The 23,883-nt window shown below is 37.5% G+C and overlaps 1 protein-coding gene across 1 annotated transcript in view; it reads left to right on the top strand.

Moving 5' to 3' along the window:
* Window positions 1-10,875: 10,875 nt before the first annotated feature.
* The window catches only part of VWDE (von Willebrand factor D and EGF domains), a 37,850-nt gene continuing 24,842 nt past the window's right edge, over window positions 10,876-23,883 (top strand). Inside the window, exons 1-6 of the mRNA XM_048951449.1 lie at window positions 10,876-10,951; window positions 15,189-15,373; window positions 17,557-17,788; window positions 20,496-20,755; window positions 21,917-22,006; window positions 23,318-23,462. Coding sequence (XP_048807406.1) covers window positions 10,876-10,951; window positions 15,189-15,373; window positions 17,557-17,788; window positions 20,496-20,755; window positions 21,917-22,006; window positions 23,318-23,462 — 988 coding nt within the window. The remainder of the gene's footprint in view (window positions 10,952-15,188; window positions 15,374-17,556; window positions 17,789-20,495; window positions 20,756-21,916; window positions 22,007-23,317; window positions 23,463-23,883) is intronic.

Raw genomic sequence — 23,883 nt, 5'->3', positions numbered from 1 at the left:
AAGCTATGTATTAAAATTGGGTGCCTACAATGTGACTACACCAAACACAAAATTGCATAACATTATGCAGTAAAAATTCTACATAAATGCTTTAGGCAGATTAACAGTTTAAACCACAGGACAAAAAATAAATCTCCTCTATCTACCTATATCGTTATATCATATGAGTATGTATATCATTATACATGTGAAAGGCAAACATATACATGCATATATGTGTGCTTCATATATATTTGTATACATAAGTCGTAAAGAACTACACCAGACCATAAAGCACTGAAGGGAGGCTCAAAGAAGTGGAGATGAAATATAATATCAGGAAAATAAAAGAAAAATTCCTGAGGTTTAACTGTTTTCTAGTTTGCACAATAAATGGTGGAATATTCAAAACTGCCCTGACCTCTGTTAGACAGAGAACAGGGAAACAGTGGGCAATTTACACAGTTGGCCAGAAAATAAAACGTTTTAAAATGTGCACAACATGGGTGACAAATAATATCTGACAATTCCTTCTCCAGCTTCCTCCCACCCCACCCCATGCCAAGTCCATTCTTGCTACTACCATGTCTACTTATTTAAGTGGATGAGTACACACATACACGATAAAGAGATTAGATCACTGAAACAAGATGAGAAATCCCAGATGCAAGCCATGGATGCTCTCCATTTATACATGAAAGACAACCCCTTGGGGAATCTAACATCTTTTCAATCGCAAAACGTTTAATGGTTCAGAAAGGGTGAGGATCTTAATCCTGCAAACACTTAAATGTGCTGCAGTGTAAGCTGTTAAATAGTCCAAAGAAGTCAAGTGTGTAAAGCTAAGCATATAATTTAGTTGCAAATTTAAGGTCTTAAAACACTACAGAATGTAATGTTAAAAAAAAAATTAAAAAAAAAAAAAATTCCAGTCTGTTTTTTTCCTTAGCAATACCACACAAAGCAGGAAAAGATGATCACAGCTTGAAAATCTTTTAGTAGAATTCCTGTAAAATCTAAGTTACATTCAGAAGGGACAACTGTCATAACCTTTATGTCCACCTTTATGGTGAAAAGATGTTGATGGTGTAATGATTATCTTCAAATACAAAATGCTAAGGCTCCAGTTGAACAGCAAGACATTCATTCTTAGCACAGCAGCAAGGCAGGGAACAGAGGTAAGGGCATCACTAACAGTCATAGATCCATTAAAGAGGAATTCCTGGTTTTACAAACCAGCAGATACATGCAATATATGTAGCCTTAATCTGTATAATTAAAGGGAAAAATGTTAGATAAGGACCAACTGATTATATTGCCTCTCCAGTGGGCTCAGAGACTGGATGTTTTAAAATCAGTAAACCTGCTCTTAATGGGTTGTGGAGTTTGAAATGACCCCTCATCTTCAAAATACAGAAAAACTAGCTCCTATATATGCAGGGGTACATTGAGAACAGAAGCCAAGGATGCTATCAAGCACTGAGTAGGAAAAAAAAAGCTACAGAGGACATCCCCTACTAAAAAATGTATCTTTCGTTCTAAGACTATTACACACAAGTCAAATTATCATCTCAGCGTCATTCTTCTTAACTAAGTTTCCATGTTCCAATGAATAAGTTTAAATTACTGTGTAGACAAAAATGAAGAGATCTTAAATGACCTGCTCCTTTATCATGTGTTTCTAGATACAATAGAAAGACAGGACGTTTTTAATTATATTGATCACTTCAGCTCTATGTCCAGTTTTGAGCAAGTCACTTTAGGTTAATAAATAATCACATCAGATTTGCTTTCAGATGAAGTTAAGGAACAACACTGAGCAGGACAATTGTTCTTTATTTGAATGCAGAAGGCATCAATTAGGAATAGTCTTAGTGAGATAGAGTAGTTGTCTTTGAGATATATTCTATCTGTTGATCTGTACATTAAGATATAAATTGATTTTTTATATTCTGACAAGATATTCATTAGCATTAATTCCCATCACATTTCAGGGCAGGCTACAAAACAAAATTTTCAGAGGTGTTTGAGAACTTTTGGAAGATAGGAGAATGTTTATTATCCATGTTTTACATTAGATTCTATTTTGCTTTTATATCTGTAACTGTATTTGAAATTCATGAGTAGACTCTGTGAAAGGAAAGAATTATGTGCAGAAGAAAGCTAAGAACATCCAAGCAGGGCTTCAAGAAAACCCACTTAAATGTGAAGCCTTCTCTTCCTAATTACTGCAACTGTACAAAATCCTATTATTTCTGCCCTGAGTCCAGTTTCTATCAGCACAAAGCCATGTAGTTCAGTGGGACCAACTCAGTGGGACTGCTACAACATTGAGCATTTACCGTTCTTGAACTTTCTTCTCACTTTCTTTTCTCAGCTTGCCTTCAGACACTGTGGTAATATAATAGTATAATTTTGCTCTGCTTTTTCCAATTTTTCTGATATCTTTTACGATGATTTCATCTAACAGTTTCAGCCATGGCTTTCTGAGTGCATTCCCTATGACCATGGATATTCTCTGAGCCATATACTGAAGGAGCTGAAAATTGAAATGATAGCTTAACTGGAGATTATTAGTAATAATAAAATTACATAATTTTAGTTTTTCAGGTTCATAAAGAAGTATATTTGGATTATAAACAGAAATAGAATGTTCTATTGCTGACTGTAACACAGTATTTCTGTATCTCCTTAAAATAAAACAGCTCAAAGTTGTTCCAGCTGATGAATTGTGCTTAATGGAAAATCTGAGATGCAGCAGGAAATAGGACTTTGTTTCACAAGCAGTTAGTCTTTCTACTACTGACAGAAAAGATACAGGTTCATGGTTTTGTTCTGTTCACCTGACAAAAACTGCAGATTTCTGTCAAAACCACATTTCTTCACCAGAAAAAGCATGAGCTGCTGACAAGTCTTCTGAACACTTTCAAGTCTGAAAGAATGCTGTATGCTACTAAGCAGATGAGGATGTGAAGTTAGTGGTTAAGTCAAGGACATCCATACTGTAAATAAAAATATTACTGTTCCAGCAGTGACACTCACTTTCTTCCTCTTTATCAGTTACATATGCATTTACTTAATAAATAGTTTTACTTAAGTAATACACTGTTATTCCTAAATACAATTAGTTGACATACTATTGTAAACTATTTGGTGCACTGTAAATATAAAATCTATGGTCTATAAAGATAATATTTTCTTTATTGTAGAGTAGATAAATAACCCCAGCAGGCTGGAATAATATGTCTGCATAAGGGAAACAAAGAAGGAGGTAACTGCTGCTTACCAAATACAAATGATATCCTACCAAATGTAACAAGTTAATCAGGATTTCCCTTTGTCTTGACCATAGGTATAAAAACAGCAGCTCTGAAACCAGAGAGCTGATTCAGAAATGGTGCATTTTTAATTTGGAAAAAAAAAGATGCTACAATGATGGGTTTTGGAGAAGGATTAAGGCAGAGATGAATGCTACAGACCATATAGAAGAGGCAGCTTGAGGGAAGTCTAATTAGATAGCCTACAGTCTTGCTGTACATGGAGATACAAAGTAGGTTTTTTTTTTTAAGTAATCACCCGACTTTTATTCTCAGATCTACTTATTATGTATTTCAAAAATGATTAAAAATAGTTTATTAACAGTACTAAACATCTGAATACAGTAGTTATATTTTCTTTATCCTTACTCAGATCTTCATAATTCACTTCATTATCTCATGCAGTTCATATCAAAATCCTTAACCAAAGGTAAGATGGTAAAGGAACAGAAACTTTAAATTACACATTAAAAGAGAAGAAAAAATTAAAAATTACATAACATTTACCACAGTTCCTTATAGTACCAATACAATGAGAATTAATCTCCCTACCAGAATCTCTTCCTATAGCTTTCCATTCTCAAACTTCCTGTTGCTTCTTATTGTTAGCTTCACAGCTTTGGGCTCTTTTGAATGTTAAATGCACGTTGCCAATTCAGATCTACAGATTTCAGCTGGTGAAACAGGTGTACAAAAAATTAAAGTCATTGCCCTGAACATACCTACCAACAAGATGATCATGGAAAAGAGTTTTAGTCCAGAGAAATCCACTGAACACTTAATAAACTTTCGATCTGCAGTAAAAGTAAAATTGTGATGTTCCACAGGAAAAGAACAGTATGAGGGACACAGAGAAAACAAACCAAAACCAGCACTAGGAGTAATGGTTGTAATTCCTTCAGCAGTAGGGAAGTGGTAGTGACATTTAATTCTCTACTCTCCATTGTGTGTGGGTCAGAAAACACAACACATATGAATAAGGTATAAAGATGACAAACTGACAAACAAACGTGGCAGAAAAAAAAAAAAGGGGAGACCTGATGCTAGAGGCTTTGCAGCCCAGCAGGTGAAGCCCAGCAGGATCTCTTATCCTCAGATACAAAATTGTGCATATATGTTGGCATGATCTGACTGTTAGCACTAATTTCATCCTTAGACAAAGTCTGTACAAAGATTACAAATGTTGATCCCAAGATGCATTTGTTTGACTGGGGATTTTTTAGCTTTAGTTTGTTTTTCTCCCTTCAGATTCAGAAAAATTTAATTGATTTAGAACTCCTTCTCTTCCTTTCCCACCTGTAATACTTCCTAGTGTGCCACATACACTTCAGTTCACAAGGAATAATATAACTAGCAACATTACCTAGCACAGCTCTGTAAAGTAGTTTTTGAACATACTGTTTACTACTACTTTGGTATGAAGTCTATGCCTTGCTCTTCTGTCAGTATATTTCTGTCAGTTCTAGTCATCCTTTTTTTTTTAAGCATTTTAAAAACAATGGTGTTAACCTAAAAATTCAGATAGCCAAATCATCAGAAGGAAGTTAACAAAGCACCAGAGATTGCATATCCAGTTTCTTTAAACAACAGATGAAAAAAAAACAACAAAAAACTGTGCCAAGAAAGTGCCATCTGCATTCAATATCTTACTCCTATTAATAATAATAATAATAATAATAATAATTTTATCTTACAAACAGGAAATGTTATTGTGAGGCAGGGAGAAAACATATATACAGTAACTAGAACAGCTCAGATGGTTTCTCAAAACATTTTTCAAAAAGCAGAACGTACTGTTCCGTTGAAAGTGAGATTTCTATGAGATATGCTTAAATTTCATTATTAACATCTCCAGTCTTACAGTTCAGGTTGAGCCTTTAGGAGGTATTTCTTTTCTCCACAGTACAGGAAAGGCTTGACACAAGACACAAGCTAACAGCATAGCACCAAAAGCTGAGGAAACCTTACTTTCTTTCATGATCCTCAGCTGTGCACTCCCTCCTCAAGGCAGGAATCAGACCTTTTCATAACACAAAGCGAAAAATGTGCTCTCTCTGCTTTGGAGAACGCTTCTTTTCCTTGCCAAGCTAATAATGCTTTATTTATTTGTATATTCATTGTCATTAGTTAACCACCAAGTTAGCAACTATCACTACCAATGGTGCCATATTGGTGTTTGGCCACAGCTAGAGTTGCCTGCTCTGTGACCTTCCTGATGTATGACCAAATAAGCCAGTTGTACAGACAAGGTGAAAACTTGGACAAGAAATTATATGCTCAGAAAGAAAGAAGAGAGCTTCTAACACTGCAGCTTGAGAGGCGTGGTTTCAAATCCCCCTTCTTCTTGAGAGATTTCACTAAAACACATTTTAGTGTTTGGAGAACCAAAGCCTTTGATACTAACAAATGTAGTTGGAGAATTTGAGAAAAAAAATTCATTATTTGTTCATCATCATTCATGAATAGGTTATATAGTTCAAGAATAATTTTTCTCACTTGCGTTTTAGATTTAATCACCAGTTTTATCCACTCATATTATTTTTTATTCAACAAACATCAAATATAGTAGTGCAAAAATAAACACAATAAGTCAGTAAGATTACAAGTATGAAGAATGCAGTTACTTACTTAAAAAAACAGTTCTTTGGTCACGTTCACACAGTGCTTATCCTATACAGGCTAAAGAACTAATTCTACATTCTCTCTTTTTTTTAAAACTACAGCTTATTAGGTTGTATGCACACAAATACATCATGTGAGATAGAAAGAGAAGAAATAGTTAAAATTGTATCACACCTATGTGATCAACATAATTACATTACTCCTACAGTTCAGAATGGGTAAAACAAAGATTAATTCATTAATACCCCACCAATGAAGGCACTTCTCAGACTTCAAACTACTCAGTGCATTCTGAACAAATACAGCTGATAGACCTTTGAGTTAAGTTTCAAGTCATTTTGTAAAAAACAGCATAAAAGTACTTGAGAACCATAAAAGAGTAAGGGGCTGATTCAAAGGAAATTGAAGTTAATGGAAAGCCTACCACTGATTTTATTTGGCTCCCAGCAGCCTCTCTAAGTACTGGAGACAGATTTCCCCTAATTTATATTAAACCTGATACTGCTTAATACAAACCAATTTACATTAGATTTTTATATTGAAGTCCTTTACTGCATAAGTCAAATGTAGCATATGCAGGAGGTCAAATATGAAAGAGAATTAGGAGCTAAAACATACTGAATACGTCATTACTTCTGAAAGCTAAACAGACTGTCAACACTGAGTACATTTACAGGGCAGATTTAAAAATCCCCTCTCCAATTTTTAAATGCATTAGAAAAACAAATGCCACCCAAAAGCCATGCATTTTTTAGGAAAAAAAAAAAAAAAAAGAAAAAACAAACAAACAAACAGAAAAAGAAAGGAAACCAACAACAAAACACTCCAGTAGAATAAATACGAGCAGATTTAACCTCTTGCAAGGATGTAAAGTTCACTGCAGTATGATCAAGATAAATAAACACGTTTGACTCTTACTGATTCTCTGATGCTATTTGCTTGACGTCAAATATAGAAATAGGAGACAGAATCAAACATCTTGTTCTGAACTGGAACTGTCAGTTAATGTGTCATAGTGATTTTTGGGACATTCTTTTCAGAACTATTAGACCCCACTCTTAAACCAAATGAATCTTAGCTAAGTGAGAAGTCACACAACCCTCAATTTGAAGGGAAGTCTGGAATTTGACTTTAATGACAGAATTGATTAGATTAGACGAAGAATGTTAGCAATTTATTCTTTCTGGAAGGATAAGTTCACCTATCATTCATGTATATAAACTGGCCCAATTGAAAAAGAAATTATTTTTACAAACAGATAGAACGGAAAACATGAAAGGGCAAATGCAAGAAAACTCAACACTCTCTGATGTTTTGGATCTCGCCAGAACTGTGGGGTATCTCTCGCCATCTGCTCCTTACAGGAGGGATGTTATCTGCTGAAGGCAACTCCTTCCAAACATTCAGCATTTGTATTATTACTGAGACCCTTTGAAGCTTTGCAGGGAGATGTCTCCCAGCTTCCAATTTCTGCTCACAACATTATTTGGAGTTACTATCCATGTTCTGTCTCTGCACAGATAACAAACATGGCAACATAGGCTTAAAGGGCTTATTCAGATTTACTTTGCCTACCATAGCAGACAAGATTAATGGTACAGCACAGAGATTCATTTAAGATAGACTTCCATTCGTGCTCACAATTTGAAAGAAAAGGTTTATATTAAATTATATGCAGTCGGCAATTTTATCTTAAACTTAATGGGATTCTTCTGTAATTGTTCACCTTTATTTACAAAACACCTCAAAGAACATGTAAGTGTCAGAGCAGGGCACTCCTCTCGCAAGACAACATCCACCCACTCAACTGCTGCCCTCAGCGCTCAGCTTTTGTCCTGCTCCTGAGCACCAGCATTCCTACTAACTTCTTGTTCTTCCACCTAGCCTACCACAAGCATTGCCTTTGTTCTACATGATCCCCTTATTTACTGGGTGTTTCTAAAAATAACATTCATGGCTTAGTCTGTAGTCAAATACTTTTAAAACTCACAGATGATTTTTCATTTCCAGCTCACAACTGAACATAAATTGGCAAATAGTGCTGATTGGTATTCCTAACACGTTTACCTAAAATGCTTAAGGCTAACGTAAATGCAAGTAGAGATAATACAATCTTGTTAAATACTGTATACGATGAGTATTTTGCATATTGGTGATGTAAGGTGCACAGTTAGCTCACACTAGCATGTTGCCAATAGAAGTGGCAGATACAGTAAGAAGTTGCTATGCTGGTTGTATGAAGAGAAAGTCCATTTTTTCTTTCATGTTTTGTGAAGGGTTCAGTTACATGTAAACACACACTGGAGCTGCACAGTCACTTACACAGATAACCATTAAATCAGTCCAACCTAACTGCAATTCCTAAGACTTAGTATAAGCAGAACCACCTTTCTTTTTCTAATCTGAATTTTTAAACTTCTAGAATGACTCCGTTTGCAGCACTAAGTCCCTGCTCTTTGTCACCCAACACGTCCATTTTCTCCAGTTTCTCACCATCCCATTCTCTCTTTAATAAATCAGTCCTCTACCAGTGAAAGCACTTCTGCTCCAGCTTCATTCCAAGCAAAGTAAAGCTCATTCATAGATGGAACTGAGTCTATCTTAAATTAAATATGTATTTAAAAGCTTCAAGGAACAGACTTACATTGCTGAAAATTAGCTCTGGCGTAATTTTCAGAGCTAGCCTTACCTCTCTCTGTAATTACTCATACAATCCATTTTTGGAAAATGCAGCTTTGTGTCACAAAGTCTAAGTGCTCCTTCGCATCAATACTATTGCTGCCAACTTTGTGTTTTTAAAAAACTGTTAACTGTCTACAGTAGTGATGTTCTGGACTACATGCACATCAGCTTAAATTCTTTCTCCATTCTACAACTTTGTTTTGTCCTCCCAAACATTCTGTTACTTAATAGTATGTTGCTACACTGTAACGTGACTTCATAGCTCATCTTGAGTGAAGGGTGTTTTCCATAGCGCAAATCTGTTTTACACTGCTTTTGATATGCTTTAATAAAACAATGTTAACGTGTTACTGCCTAAAGCTTGTTGAAATTGCAGCCTGATGGAAAGATTTATACTGCTATAAGCCTGACTTAGAATTACTTTCTTTTTTTCTTTTTTTTTCAGAAATTCACTGTTACTGGAACAACTCTGTCCCCGTGAGAGCCGAATACTATCTGGCAAGTTATCAGCTATTCCAACCCCATATGCTCTTGCTCTGCTGTTGCTGCAAGAGTCTGCAAGACTGATAGTGGCTGAGGGATCAGGCAGAGAAAAAACAGGCAGAAAAGATGAAAGGTTTCTTTACTCCAGCAGCCATTATTGCCACCTCTTTTGTCTCCTGTATGATCCATGACTAAAGGTGTTAATCCTTCCGTAAATACCACTCCATCATGATTAGCAGCGGTCAAAGAAGCAGCTCAGTGTTTAAACTTTGCCAAAGCTTCACAGTGTCTCTATTTCTAGTTCGCTACTTTGTAACTTGTTTGGTAAAATACTCTTGCTTTCCTTTTGTCTTTTTTATAAATACACACTGGGAAAATTTCAGACAAATGCAGCCTTCTAGAATAAAAGTATATCATATTTGGTAGCAACCCAGAAAATCATCGAGGTAAATATGAAAACTAACCATTAAAATTGCCTGAATGTTTAAGAAGAACATATTTGCCTCAGAGAACTGACAGAAATGCAAGACAGAATTCAACGTTCAGACTGCACTATCACTGCCTTTTAACCATTGCTCATTTCATGGGGCTTCTTCCAGAGCAGAGGATGGAGATGGCCCATCCCACAGTGCTGTACCTCTGTCCTTTTCCTGTCCTGGGGCCTTCTGAAGGGACACTGCTCTACAAAGGGTATCCACGCCTGCACCTGCTGGAGGCAGCCCTTGCCCAACACTTCTTGCAGAGTTTCAGTGGCTTGCAGTACGCTGTGGGTGTGCAGGGGCTTGAGTGTACTCCCCTGTGTCAATGTCATTTCTTTGAGCGAGGTCTATGCTTTCCATTAGAGAGCATTCAAACATGGGCTACAAAGATAGGGAAGATAGGGTTTGTTCAGCCCAGAGCAGAGGAGCTGAGGGAAGGCCTGATGGCGGCTGCAGCTCCTCACATGGAGTGGAGGGCAACGCTGAGCTTTGCTCTGTGTGACAGCAACAGGGCCCAAGGGAACGGCACAGAGCTGTGTCAGGTGAGGGGCAGCTGGGGTTAGGGAAAGGGTTTGCACCAGAGGGCAGTGGGCATGGAACAGGCTGCTCAGGGCTACAGCCCCAAGTGCCGGAGTTGAAGGACAGCATTCTCAGACACTGGGTCTGAGAGTGGGTGATTTTTGGATGGTTCCGTGTGGAGCCCAGAGTTGGACTCTGTGATCCTTGTCAGTCCTTCTCAGATTGGGATATTCTGTTATGCTATGATTCAAACGAGTGAAAGATCTCTACAGCCTGCTGTGTGCAAAATACTTCAGGGCCTGCACAGCCTGGAGATTAGCAAGAAAAATACCGAAAAACTTACCAAACCTTAAACTCTGAGCTCTCTGCCAGACATTTCCAAAGAGAAGCGCCTCCCAGCAAGCCTTGCAACTTGGCTGCTTGAAGCTATGGGCTTCATTCTGAGGTAATGGTTTCCATCCCAGGAGTTTGGAATTACGAAGGACCATCATAAAGCGCTCTTGGTGACCTAAGGAAATGGTCACAGCATAAAGAGCAAATAATTTGTAACTGGCTTGTTTCCAGCATTTAACTGCACATTAGAAGACAGAACTATGCGTTCGAGGAGATGAAGACGCTGACCACGAGGCTCACAGAGCACAGCAGCCCCAGCACATCCCGGCCGGGGCCGGCATGGAGGCGGGCTGAGGGCCGGGCCCCCCCGAGGACCCCCGAGGGAGGGGCCGCATTAAGGAGGGGATGGGAGGCCGTAGCCTTTAGAGCCGCGACGGCAACGGAGCGGGGATCAGTGGGCGATGCCGGGGGGCGCCCGCCTGTGGCTGTGCGCGGCCGTGCTGGGCTGCCTGGCGGCGGCGAAGCCCCTCCGGAGAGGTAAGCGGGGCCGGGGGTACATGGCCAAGGGGGAGCGCCGGGTGGGCGGATGCTCCGCTCTGCTCAGCGCAGGGAGAGCAGGGAAATAAAACAGCCCTTACACGGTCTCTACTCAGTGGCTCAGGTCCTCCCTCGGTGCTCGAGATACGTGCAGCGCGTTTCGCTGCAGTAGGCGTAACTTCATGAACTGACAAACAGCCTTGTCAGCCGTATCGGGTACCTGCGGGAGAACCTGCGGAGTGAGGCTGCCTGGGCTTTGGCTTTAGCTCCCCTATTCCCTCTGGTCCCTGTTTGCTTTTCTAGGAATGCTGATAGTTGCTATATATATTTTTAAATTGTTGTGCAGCTACTCACAAACTTTACAAAGCGGCCCCTGAAGTGTAGATTTGAGCGGTGAAAAGTGTTCTGACACCCTTTCTGATAATGCTGTGTCAGTGTGTGCATGCTGATTGTTTCCTTCACCATTCCTTGAGCAGGAGTGTTTCTGTTCCCCTGCACTGCAATATTCTTCGTTGCTAAAATTTCTGTAATCATGCTTTTCTTACATTTCTCATCCAAACTAAGGGTTTGCTTGTGGTGGTTACATTTATTTTTATATTTCACTTTAAAAATGTTACCCTAAATAAGTATTTCAGGATAACTTCTTTCAAAAAGTCACCTCGTTTCTAATTGAATATTTTGTTTTAAATGCACAAATGTGCTTGTTAGAAACAGCCTAAGCTCTAAAATTGCTGTGGGATGCAGATACACTACTTCCTTTGCAATCAGTAGTTGCAAAAGAAAGGACACTCAGGATCAGAGTGCACACAGAGAATCATAGAATTCCCTGAGATGGAAGAGAACATGAGAATCATTGAGTCTAACTCTTACTGGTTGTGTTCATTTGTTTATATCCTGGCCTTTGGAGAGCAGAGCATACAGACTGCACCTGAAGAGCTGTGCCACCAGTCCCTGTTTGGCAGCACTCCCTGGGTGCCAATGCCCTCGCACCAAGGAGCCCCTGAGAGTTCCCTAGCTCACACCAAGCCTGAGAGCAGGTGGAAACCATATATCAGCCTTTCCCTCGGTGCTTTGTAGGTGGTCACAGAATAATAGAAAGGCTTGGTTTGGAAGGGATCTTGAAGATCACCCAGTTCCAACCCCCCTGCCATGGCCAGGTTTGCAACCTACCAGATCAGGCTGCCCAGGGCTATGTCCAGTCTGGCCTTGAACGCTGCCAGGACATTCACAATGTCCTCACATCCACAACTTCTCCAGGTAGCTTGTGCCAGAGCCTCCCCACCTTCTGAGTTAAGAATTTCATCCTAACAACTAAAGTAAATCTCCCCGCTTATAGTGTAAAGCCATTTTCCGCTCATTTATAAGCCTCCCTCCAGTACTGTAAGGCCGCAGTGAGGTTCCCCCCAGGGCCTTCTCCAAGTTAAATAAGCCCAGCTCCCTCAGCCTTTCTTTTTAGGAAAGGTGCTCCAGTCCTCTGATTGTCTTAGTTTCCCTCCTCTGGGCCCACTCCAACAGTTCTGCATCCTTCTTGTGCTGGGGGCCCCAGGCCTGGATAAAGTACTCCAGAGGGGGGAGTACCTCATGAGGGAGGTCAGTGATCTCCCTCTCCTTGCTGGCCGCCCCTCTTTTGTTGCAGCTCAGGATACAGTTGGACTTCCAGGCTGCAAGAGCACACTCCTGGCTCATGTCAATCTTTTCATCTACCAAGACCCCAAAGACCTGCCAATAACTCTCAGCCAAGTGTCCTGCCTAAAAATTTAAATTTTGTGTCTGGACTGTGCTTAGAAGACAGTGCTCCAGAAACAGTTGGCATTGGCACTTCAGAGATTTAATCTCTGTCTCTTGAAAATACTTGCATTGTAATCTATTCAGACAGATAACTGGAAAAGTCTACCAAATATGGAAAGCAACCAGAAAAATCTCAGAATAATTCAGTGTAACATAGTGTGAAGTTTAGGACCAAACAGCAGGGATGCATTAACTAAAACAATACATTAGAGTTGAGGTTTTATTTACAGCTCAGGTTTTCATAACTCAGGAGTGGATTTAATAATCAGGTCTCCATCTTTCAATTGAGAACCAGCTCTCCTCCTAAGTGTCTGTGATATGAGTGGGTCTGGTCTACAGGGGTTACTTTCTCACAGCAAAAATAGCATTGTTATTTTTGTATTTATGTGCCCATAAATACAGCAGTTGTACTTGCATCTGCTCTTGGTAGAGTTAGGTAGCACAACAGTTATACTTCAGATAGAAATATTTTAGTCTGTATTACTGATTACTGTATTACTGATGATGGCAATTATTTTCAGTTGTTTTGCAGAAAAGGAGGAAAAAGAAAAGGAAAAGGAATGAAACAGTGCTAGACAACATGAGATTTCAAAAGAAATAGCTATGAAAATGCTAGCTAAAAAGGGAGAAAAATATATGAAGAGCTGTGTGACATTTTAAAGTGATGTGCATAATAATAAAAAATGTATAATTTGATCTTTAGTAAGATTTATAACCCTATTACAAGTGAGTACAGTCAGCTGTTTTAGAGATCTATCAAACGATGATCTAATTAAACTGCAGAGAAAAAAAATAAAGACTTGTCTCATGTCTCACTTGATTTATTGATGGAAGATATAAGAGATATTAATTGTTTCTGGAGTGTTTCAGTTACAGGAAAGAAAACTAATGAGAGTGCTGTATGGAAGGTAGAATTCCAGTAAAAAAATAGAAGACAGGAAGAAACTTCTGCCATGGTTCGTAAACTGCTTGAGCTGAAGCTTGCTTGGAAAAACACTTCAATAACACACATGACTGACCTTTGATTCTTCAAGGGCTTTTCTTCAAATTCCAGCGAGGGATAAATTCTCAATAAGGTCAACTTGTATGGACATGAATTGCCTACAGGCTATGACAAGCAACTCAGAAGCACAGTGGTGGCACAGTCAATCACATTGACTTCCATCTGCCCTTAGAGGGTAGAAGATAAAGCTATTGTTACCTGCTTGGGTAGCCTGAAGCCATATCAGATTAAATCTTTAGTCTTTGAAAGTCTATAGGAACCTCATGCTGTGCGTGAAAGAAATGAGATCTGTTGTTTAGCTAGGGCATCTTCTACATTCAGAGGGGGATACTGTTCGATTTAGAAACTATCTTAAAATTGTAGTTTTCTGAACAGTGATATGAAACAATGCTCAATAATGCATCTGGTGCAATTTGAACCAGAATATTCTTCTAATCAGTGACACATTTACACCATGCAAAACACGGGACAAATATTAAAAACCCTGTGTGTGAGAACCTGCGGAATAGAGTAATAATATTCAAAATGTAATATTACACAGCTTTAATTACAGCTGAATTTTTTAAATTCATCCCTACTTTGACTTCCAAAACACATTTCTGAGCAAGAATGACCATTACAATTACATTACTTGCAAAAGCACCATTAGCTGGAACTTCTACTGTCACTATCTTTGGAAGGACTAATCTGATTCCAAAGACTGATCTTACAAATTGTAGGGTGCAGTTTCATTTCTGAAAGAGCCTGCATTTTTTTTAGAAAATTGCTACAACTTCTACAGATTCTGATCCCTAATTTTACTTACCAGCAATTTTGAGGCTATTTTGAGGCCTTAAGTTCACTTAGATGTCCAAAAATCTGTTTGTCAGTTGTATTTAGTGCATGCCAATCATGCACATTGACTTAAAATCTATGATTAAGTATCTACCAAATTCCATACTTATACCATAATCTGCTTTTATACATGCAAACTATATGCAACTGCAGCATCCATCCATTTGAGGGCATTCTTCATTTAATACATAGGAACACTGTGAAGTGTTACCCTATTTGCAAAAGAAAGACCCTTGGACAGACCTTTCTCATCTTGAAGTAAGATTTTGTTCCTTATGTATCAAATGTGCCATTTTTCTTCAGGTTGTTAGGTTTCATAGCCGGTAAAATGGCAAAATCCAGAGAGAAAGTGTACACTTTTCAATTACAAATTAACATGCATATTTATTTTTCATTTATTCTCCATGTAAATAAGGGAATATTACTGTGCGATGAATTTATTAAATTTTAGAGTGTTACCATAGTTATTTGTTGTCGCTATTAAGTTTTCACTATGTTGCTCTGTAAAAGTGATCTCGTAGTGATCCTATCTCCTTATTGCCTGATAAAAAAAACACCCTTACTATCTAACATATCTGTTAAGCTCTTCATTTTAATGCTCTTGCTTTACAGTTCTTGAATGCCATCCTGGTGGACATCAGATCCTGCAGAGCCCTTACCGAAGTGTTAATTTTGATTCATCCCACCTCCAGCAGTCAGCTATTCAGGATTTAATATGTGACCATTCCCTAGCACCAGGATGGTATCGCTTTATGATTTTTGATAAGCCTGCTGAGATGCCAACCAAGTGTGTGGAGGTATTATTGCACCTTGTTTGTTTATGAAGAATGTACATGTTTTTCATAAGAATAATTACAATTATGGAGACTAATGTGAAAAAATGTCTCTGAATGAGACTGTATTAAAATATGTTAATCAGGCAATAAAATTTATGTGTTGAAAAACGTTACACTGAATGGAGTACGGCAAAGAACTCATGTATCTTTTAAAGCACTCAGAAACTGTTGTTTTAGTCCCTTCTAAAGGTGTCTCAGTGCAACATAGGAGGGATGTCCTGTTTTAAAGCTGCAGCTGTGTGATGGGCAGTCTGCTCCTGAACCTACATACAAGCATAGAAGACATATCCCAGTAATTATCTGGGTTTTAAAGTGATTATTCTAGAAGGAGGAGATTACTCCTAAAATGACTTCAACTAAGAGAGCTAACTGACTAGTTTCCATGTCATCTGCGAGTCCACTGAGATTCAAGAACTACTTAGAACATGTGGTGCTCTAGAATTCTGATGCTTCATTTTGGAATTATTTCAACATCTTTTTAACAGTTACATTTGAAGAAGATATATCTTTCTAGCTTCCTATATGAAAACATTTCCTTATTTTAAAAAAGTGTCACTGTGTCATCAGGGTGTATTATCTGTGATCCTGTGATTGCATACTGAATTGAAATTGCCTGGGCTCAGTCTCTTTAAAACAAACAACAAACAAACAAAAAAAATTCTTTTAAAAGAAATGCAAAACAGTTAAAAGTACAAAAAGTACATTGAGTGCAGGACATTATTGAAAAGGCTGCTATTATGAAGGCTGTTACGCTGAAAAACCTTGAGCAAAGTGTATTTCCTGAAGGACTTCTTCAATTAGATTTAATAGGAACAAATTGACTTAATAGTAGTATGTCTCTCAAAGCAGACATTTCTTCACAGAGAATCAGGATGATAAAGCAGGGAAAAAAAGTCTGTTTCTCAGAACACAGGGTAGTTCAGCAAGATAGCCACTCAGATAACCTAGAGGAGTTTTAAAAATCTCACCCAGTCTCTCTGTGCTTAGTAAATATGCAGTCAAAAATGGCTGCCATCCATATATAGAAGAGTCCAGGCAATTACGGTTGGCAAGAGATTGATTCAAATATTATTCAGCAAATGAAATTCATGCCCTGATATCTACTCTTCTTTAACTGTTAGGAAAAACAAGGCCATTATTTTGAAATAATCAAAATCAAAACATTAAAATTGAACTTAAAATGGATATCTTGTTTAGGAAATTTCCTTCTTGTATGTGTTTTATAACTATACTTAATCCTTGTCAAAGGTTCAGGCTCTGCTTAAACAATACATCATCCTTGTCATGGATTCTGTTTGCTCAGTAGAGGACTCAGAGGACTGGTAGAGGACTCAGGCACACTCGATGTCCAACCTTTGGCTTGCCTGAGTTGCATTTTGTGAAGAGGAGTTATCTTAGGCCACAAATAAAATATATAATATAGTTAATGTATATAACTAATAGAACCTCTTTTTTAAAAATATATTTTTAGCCAAATCATAAGAAAAGCAACAAAAACATAAAACAAGTAGATTGGACACAAATATGCTCAGGAGTAAGAAAAAAGTGTACTTTTGAGGTGAAAATTGCTAAGTGAGCATGCAGTTGTATTTAGATTTCAGACCAAGAAGTGTAAAGACAACATGGTCTAAGACCAGGTTTTACTGTCTGGACTGTTTCGAGCTACATGGCAGCTTCCCTAATCTGAAGACCTCAAATAGCCACCGTGATTTCAGGAGGATGGAGGGCTGTTCCACAGCACTGTACTCTTCACACTTGAACAAAAAAACACTGAGCAAGACTTTTGTATGGGAGAGAGGGAGCACCAGCTCTCCTTCATCACCTGTTGTGTTGGCATCTGAACCACAGTCCTTGTGGAGTCCTCTGCTTCATAAACATAAACGGATTTATGGTTGCAGAAGTTGTGGTGGCTCCTGGTTAAGTTCTTCAGGCACTAAATTGTATTTTGCATATAGAAAGAGATTTCATGATACTCATGAGCACTTAAGTCTCTTTTATGTGTATTTGTGTTCAGATTTGAGGACGTAAAAAAGCAAGCTCTCAGTTATACCATCTGAACTTTGCTAGTAGCTAGTGCAGGAATATGAGGATTAAGTATAAATGTACACTAACTATTTTCTGACATTTTTTCTCTGGTGTTTCAGATGAATCACTGTGGTACTCAAGCCCCTGTCTGGTTGTCTCTGAAGGAGTCAGAATCCATGCCTCGACCTGGTGAGATCAAGCAGCTCACAGCCTGTGCAACATGGAAATTTTTCTTCAGCATGTCCAAAGACTGCTGCCTTTTTCGAATCCCTGTCAGTGTGAGGAACTGTGGAGATTTCTTTGTTTACTTACTACAACCCACACAAGGATGCATGGGTTATTGTGCAGAAGGTGAGAAAGTATGTACTCAGACGCATTTAAGAGCATATATTTATTAGTAAATGTGGTTTTCAACTGAATATCAGCATAACTATTTCATTCTAATCTTCTTAAACAGAAGTCTGATAAGTATTCAGATGTCTAACATATCACCAGATGTTTTCTGGTGTTTGGTCATTTTATAGTTATTCAAAAATAGCTGAAAATAACATAAAAGCAAGTAAGTGATGTTTCTGTGAAAATGTGGTATTTTGTAAGATATTTTGCTGATTATGTCTGGCAATAGATACATGTACTAAAATTTTCTGCACTCTTAATTTTGATGTGATATAACAATGTGTGAATTCACACTATACCCGTGTAATTTTCAGTTGATGCTCAATTATAGTTCAGAGCTCCCAAAATAAGGATCTATTTTTTTTCTTTTTCCATATAGTCAGATGGGGATGTAAGACACATCTAGAAGTCAAAATTTAGACTGCCTACATTGGCACTCACATAGTGTGTATCGTCATTACTGAATGTCTCTGGTATTACGTGTAAGCACACATTTTCTTTAATAAACTGATGAAAAAAAATATATATACATCATTATACATATATACATGTTTATTTTTATTAGGAATATTTTTCTTACTCTAATTCTTCTAAAGAAGTTATAGATATTGTTACTGACAAGTCTGTGTAGTAAGAGATTTTTATCAGTTCCTGTAACACACTGTCAGTGAAAATACTTGCAATACTTTTATGCACAATATATTGTCTTGCTCTAAGTCATGCTCTCTATTACCAACTGCTTGCAAAGTCTTAATAGCAAAACTGCTGGTGTTTTTTATGGTGCTTTATGACCCATCATTATCCCTTTGGGATCAATTGTTAAGTAATTCTCTGAGAGGTTATTGGCAGAAGAAAGAAAGAAAAAAAAGCCAGAAATAAGACATTTCAGAATGCAAGTGGCTGAAGCCATAAAGAAATCTTGCAGAATGTGACTTTGCATTTGCTTTCGGTGATGCGTTCATGAAAAGAAAGAGAATAAAAATGATAGGCAGCAGGCTAGCAAATTTTTACTGCTTGAAGACAAAACAGGGAAGAAAAAAAAACTGAGTTGGCTCTGGTGACTTCTCTCAACTCTGAAGCCCTTTATTTAGGATTATATTTTGTATTTTTGTGCTGCTTTTTATATCTAGGTTACCATACGTACTATATTTCCTCTTTAATGCTGGATAGCTTTGTACACTTGATGCACATTTTCAAGCAGTCATTCCTGTGCAATACCAAGGCATGGAACACCAAAATATGCTTTAAATTCTTTTCAATGAACAGGATTTTCAGTTTTGCTGCTTTTAACTTAAATTCCTTTTATTCCTGTTCAAAATATACTGATATTTTCATGTTTAATCAAAGTTCCACTGGTGGTTGTTGTTTTGTTTGTTTATATGAATGATGTTCAAAGTAGCAAACAGTACACGTATAGACATTGCTGAGTCCCATGTTGGAAAGACATTTTTTTTTCCTCCTAAGTAGGTCTGCAATGATTTTGACTGTCCATGGTTACAGTTAATAAATAAGTATTTAGATGTGGGTTCTAAAAGAGAAAGTATGCATTTGAAAGAATAGCTTAATTCCTTTTTATTCATTAGTAACATTTCTAGGTATCTGCTGCGTATATCTGCATTAAAGATGTAGAAGTGGTAAAACGTTCTGTACTCTTGCTCTTAGATACAGTCACTCAACTTGTGTTTTCTGCCTTATGGTTTTGTACTGACTGCTACTGTAATTGTATATGAATCAGATCACAACATTTTTCTGCTCTGGTAGATTATACTTTCATTAGTTTCTTCTAATATTTGATGTTTATTTTTCTTGTTATTGATTTTTTCTAATATGGTTTTGTTGTTTTTTTTTTTTTTTAACATGGGGCAATATTTTAAGAGCACTGGTATAGTTAAGTGTGTAAATATGTGGGTTAGGAACAGTTTATAGTTGTTGCAAAGCCACAGGCCTGTGATCCCAAGGAGATAGAAATTCGAGACATCTGCAGCAGTAGGTATTTTCTTTTGACTTATTTTCTTTTAAAGATTTTTGTTTGCATCCATGACCCAGAAACGTCAACTTTTAGTTATATGTTGTCTTTAATAAAAAAGAAGTCCATGTTATCAACTTGGTCTAATGTAAAATGCACAATTTGGAGATAGCAGGACTGCAATTGTGAAAGTAGTTTTTCATCCGAATGTTCAGAATAATTACCGAAAATTTTAAAAATAATTTAGGTCACTTTGATTTGCAGATAAATTTTGCAGATGAACTCCTGATGAATCACGGTGTTGTTTATTCTTTTCCTTCTTGCATAGCCCATTCTATTTTCTTCTTTGTAAGCAGAGAAAATATTTTTGTATGTCAGCCAAATTCCTTTGGTTGTTTCCTTAGCTCTCTTCTATCTGTTAAAACAATTCATTGCAATTAATTCCCTGAGTATTTTTTCCTCCTCAGCACCTTTGTATGGTCTAGAAAGTAATCCATTTTACTCATTTTAATCATGAATGTAGTATACATGTTCTCTCTGATTCTCTAAACAACTACTTAAGATTTCCATACATCAAGAGAGGTAAATATTATTATAAGGATTTTAATTGATAAACTATATGTAAATGTTGCCTTATCCAATGTTTTTTCTTTTTGCATAGAATAAAAAGCACAAAAGACATTTTTGTTTGACTAGGTGAGGTTACTCCTTCAACGTCTCCATCTGTGTCACCACCACTACCAACCATTCCTGAGGTTGCAGCAGAGTTGATCAAAGGGAGTATTTACCTGAGGTGTACCTTTGGCATTCCTTTTGCAAACAGCTCAGTTGGATTCATTGTGACTTGGTCAAGACTTTCTCCTGAAGGCATCAAAGAAGAACTGAAACATGAGAGAACAGTTCATACGTTCTCACTCTTAGAGTTAGATGGGACAAGCATCAGACTTGGAGAAAGAGTATGTTAAAAATTACTATAATCTCTTATAGCTGCTTTGTCTAAAGACTTATGATTTCATAAATGCTCAGCAGATACTAACAATTGCTAGAGATGGAGTGCCAGCATTTTGCTGTATGATTTCTCTTGGCAGAAATGTACTGCCTCTAGTTTTTATTTACATCAACACTGCCCCTACAAATGTGGAAATGTCACAGAATATATCAGTAATTATCACTACTATTAATGTTTTGAGACTGTCTCAGTACACTATACCATGGCTCCAACAGAAGTTTATTCAAGTTGAATCTTTTTTACTTTCTACTAGAATTTTGCTTGATATTGTGAATTAAGAGGATTTGGAATGTAACAATCTTAAGAGAGTGGCAAAGTGAGTTGTGGGAAACTGTGCTGTTGATTCAGCAGATAGATTGCTTAGAATCAATAATGAGCCACTGCTTGATGACTTTGTGTCAAGGATCAGATATAAATAGTTTGATACCCACCATCAAAAGCGGCAGTATGAGTAACTGCATTAGTTAATTGCAAATTTCATGGGTAGCAGAATGAATATCTATGTTCACCTGGTAACTTTTTGAAAAGCTAAAGCATCATCACATCTCAAAAAAGGATACGGCAAAACAGACAAAACAAACAAAAACAGCATCTAAAACAGTATTTAGCAGCACAGTGCTGGGTCAGTGGAGGGAAATCACAATAAACTTATCCCATAAAAGATAATTCAGGCCCATAACACTGGGAAGAAATGGCAGTGAGAAGAGAGGAAGGGGCAATGATTGTTTTGTGTACTCTATGATCAAATGGGTGTTCAACAAAATTAAAAGGCAACAAACATAGAATTGACAAAAAGAACTAAAAAAAAATAAAATGTAGAAGCATGTCCACAATATATCATGATGTGCAGAAATATTCCAGAGGCGATTAGTTAAATGTGTGGAAATTTAGGTGCTTGTTAAATGTGATGATTTGTATGCCTGGAGGAGATCTTGGAATATTTTGTCTCATTCAGTCAATTAAACAGCACCATTGACAGTTGGTAACTTTGGATGCAGACAGAAGCTTAGGCTTCTTCTTAGACAAGTTCATCAAGCTGACATCATGGCTGAGTTTCATTTTCACTTCTTACCAAAAATATATTGTACTGTGTTGATTTTTTCTACAGGTCTACTGTAGCAGTTCTGCTTTCTTCATGGAGAGGCCAAGCATACATAGCAGTCCAGTTGAGAGCAAGGAATTTTTTGCTGGCATTAAGGTCATTTGAAAAGAAAACAATGTTTTACTTTTTTGTAGTGGGAGTCTTTTTGAGTATCAGTTCAGCAGATATGTAGCTATTCATGCATTTTCTTTGGGTATGCTAGAAAATTTATATGAGTGGATAATTTGAACATTTATGTAATTATTGTATGTTCCGCTCTGATAAGACCATGTAGGATGCTGAACAAAAGCAAGTGAATCATAATAGCCACAGTAGATAGAGAGTCCTCTAACTGTAAGGTACTCACAATATAATTATCAAGTTAACAAAGCATGTTGTTAGCCGTAGTGAACTCAGATTGGTCAAGTAGTGGAAGAAACAAACATGTTTCTGTGTTTCCCTTGAGGTACAGGAAGACTGAATCAACATCTTATGCAAGCTATAACAACCCAGTAAACACCTTGATCTCCACCAGCTAAAGTAGACTCCAGTACATCCTCTGTAATTGTAAACTAACCAGGGCCATGTCTCAGACTTGAGCTCTGACTTGCTTTTGACCACTTAGCTGCTCTCTTGCACAATTTTAGACTATGCCAACTGTTTCTCCCAGAACATGGCTGACAGAGATCAGGGTCTGTTCCCATCTGGCCACAGGGATGAGGGAAGGGTCAGACCAACCTGCTTTGGGCTTAGACTAGGATGCTGGGAAAAATTTATAGCATGTAGGCATGAGCTGTGCCATGCCAATTGGTTAAAGGTGAAGAAGAGGTCCAAAAGGAAACTACCATAGATTTAGTTGTAGGTACCACTTTGTTTATTGGCCAGGAATGGGACTCTGCACACACATATTGTGAAAATTTCCATTGACTTGAGTGAAGATTTACCTCTCATAAAGCTAAGTGCATGCTTATGTTTCTGCAGATTCAGGGTCCAGATTAATCTCTTGTCAGTGGAAGTCATTTTATAGCACATAATATAAAATATGAATGCATTATTTTCCTTTTTATGTGAAGCTCCTAGGTAGCTTTTTTTTTTGCATACAATACGACAAATTGCCTATATGCTGGTTTCCAGAAGCTACCCAAAGAATGCATTTTTATGGTGTTAACGTACTTGCTAATCCCTTTCTTACTAGCTTTACCTCATCCTAGCCTGTTATTGACACTCTTTCCACACACTTTTTATAGTGTCCTCATCTTCTCCCAGTACGCAAATGCACTTCAGACCATCTAGATAACAAGTAGAGTGGGCCACGTGCCACACCATTCAGTGTATTTAGTTTTTCGTACTTTACTCCTTCCTGATCAGTAGGGGTGCTGTAGTTCACAAATGATGTTTGCATTTTAAGTATATTTTTTTCTGTGCTAGATACATCCAGAAGCGTATGATATATCAGAAGATGGCAAGGAATACAGACTGTCAATAGAAAGCAGAATCCCTGTTCCTTGTCCCGAATTTAACCAGGTTGAAAGTGACTGCAAAATATCACTAAGATTGAATACTGTTGATGAAGGCAAGTATTATCCTGATTCTGTGTGTGTGTTGCATTTTGTATGCTTATTGTGTTTTTCTAAATATTCCCTCTGATTTGCCTCTTTGGAGAATCTGGTGTATTATAAAATACTTTCTAAATTATTAAAATACTCAAAGGCCGTATGTACTGCTGTTGAAAGTATGGAAGAATATGTCCATCATCCATTTTTTATTTTTTTTTTAATGTACTGTGTTTTAAGTATTGTATACAGTCATGAAGTACTCAGGTTTTAGTCTTTCTTTGTCTGTAGTGCTCTGCTATGCCCAAGTCGCATGAACATGAAGTCGTGTGAACATCAAGGGGATCCTTGCCTATTCAGGCAGGCATTTTTGTCCCATCTGCAGGAATTCCATGACTTTCATTTGGCTATCAATGTAGAAAATTAAAATAATTTTCTTGG

This window comes from Lagopus muta, chromosome 7 (genome assembly GCF_023343835.1).
Source record: "Lagopus muta isolate bLagMut1 chromosome 7, bLagMut1 primary, whole genome shotgun sequence".
Lineage (NCBI taxonomy): Eukaryota > Metazoa > Chordata > Aves > Galliformes > Phasianidae > Lagopus > Lagopus muta.
This window is presented reverse-complemented; position numbering and strand designations above follow the sequence as displayed.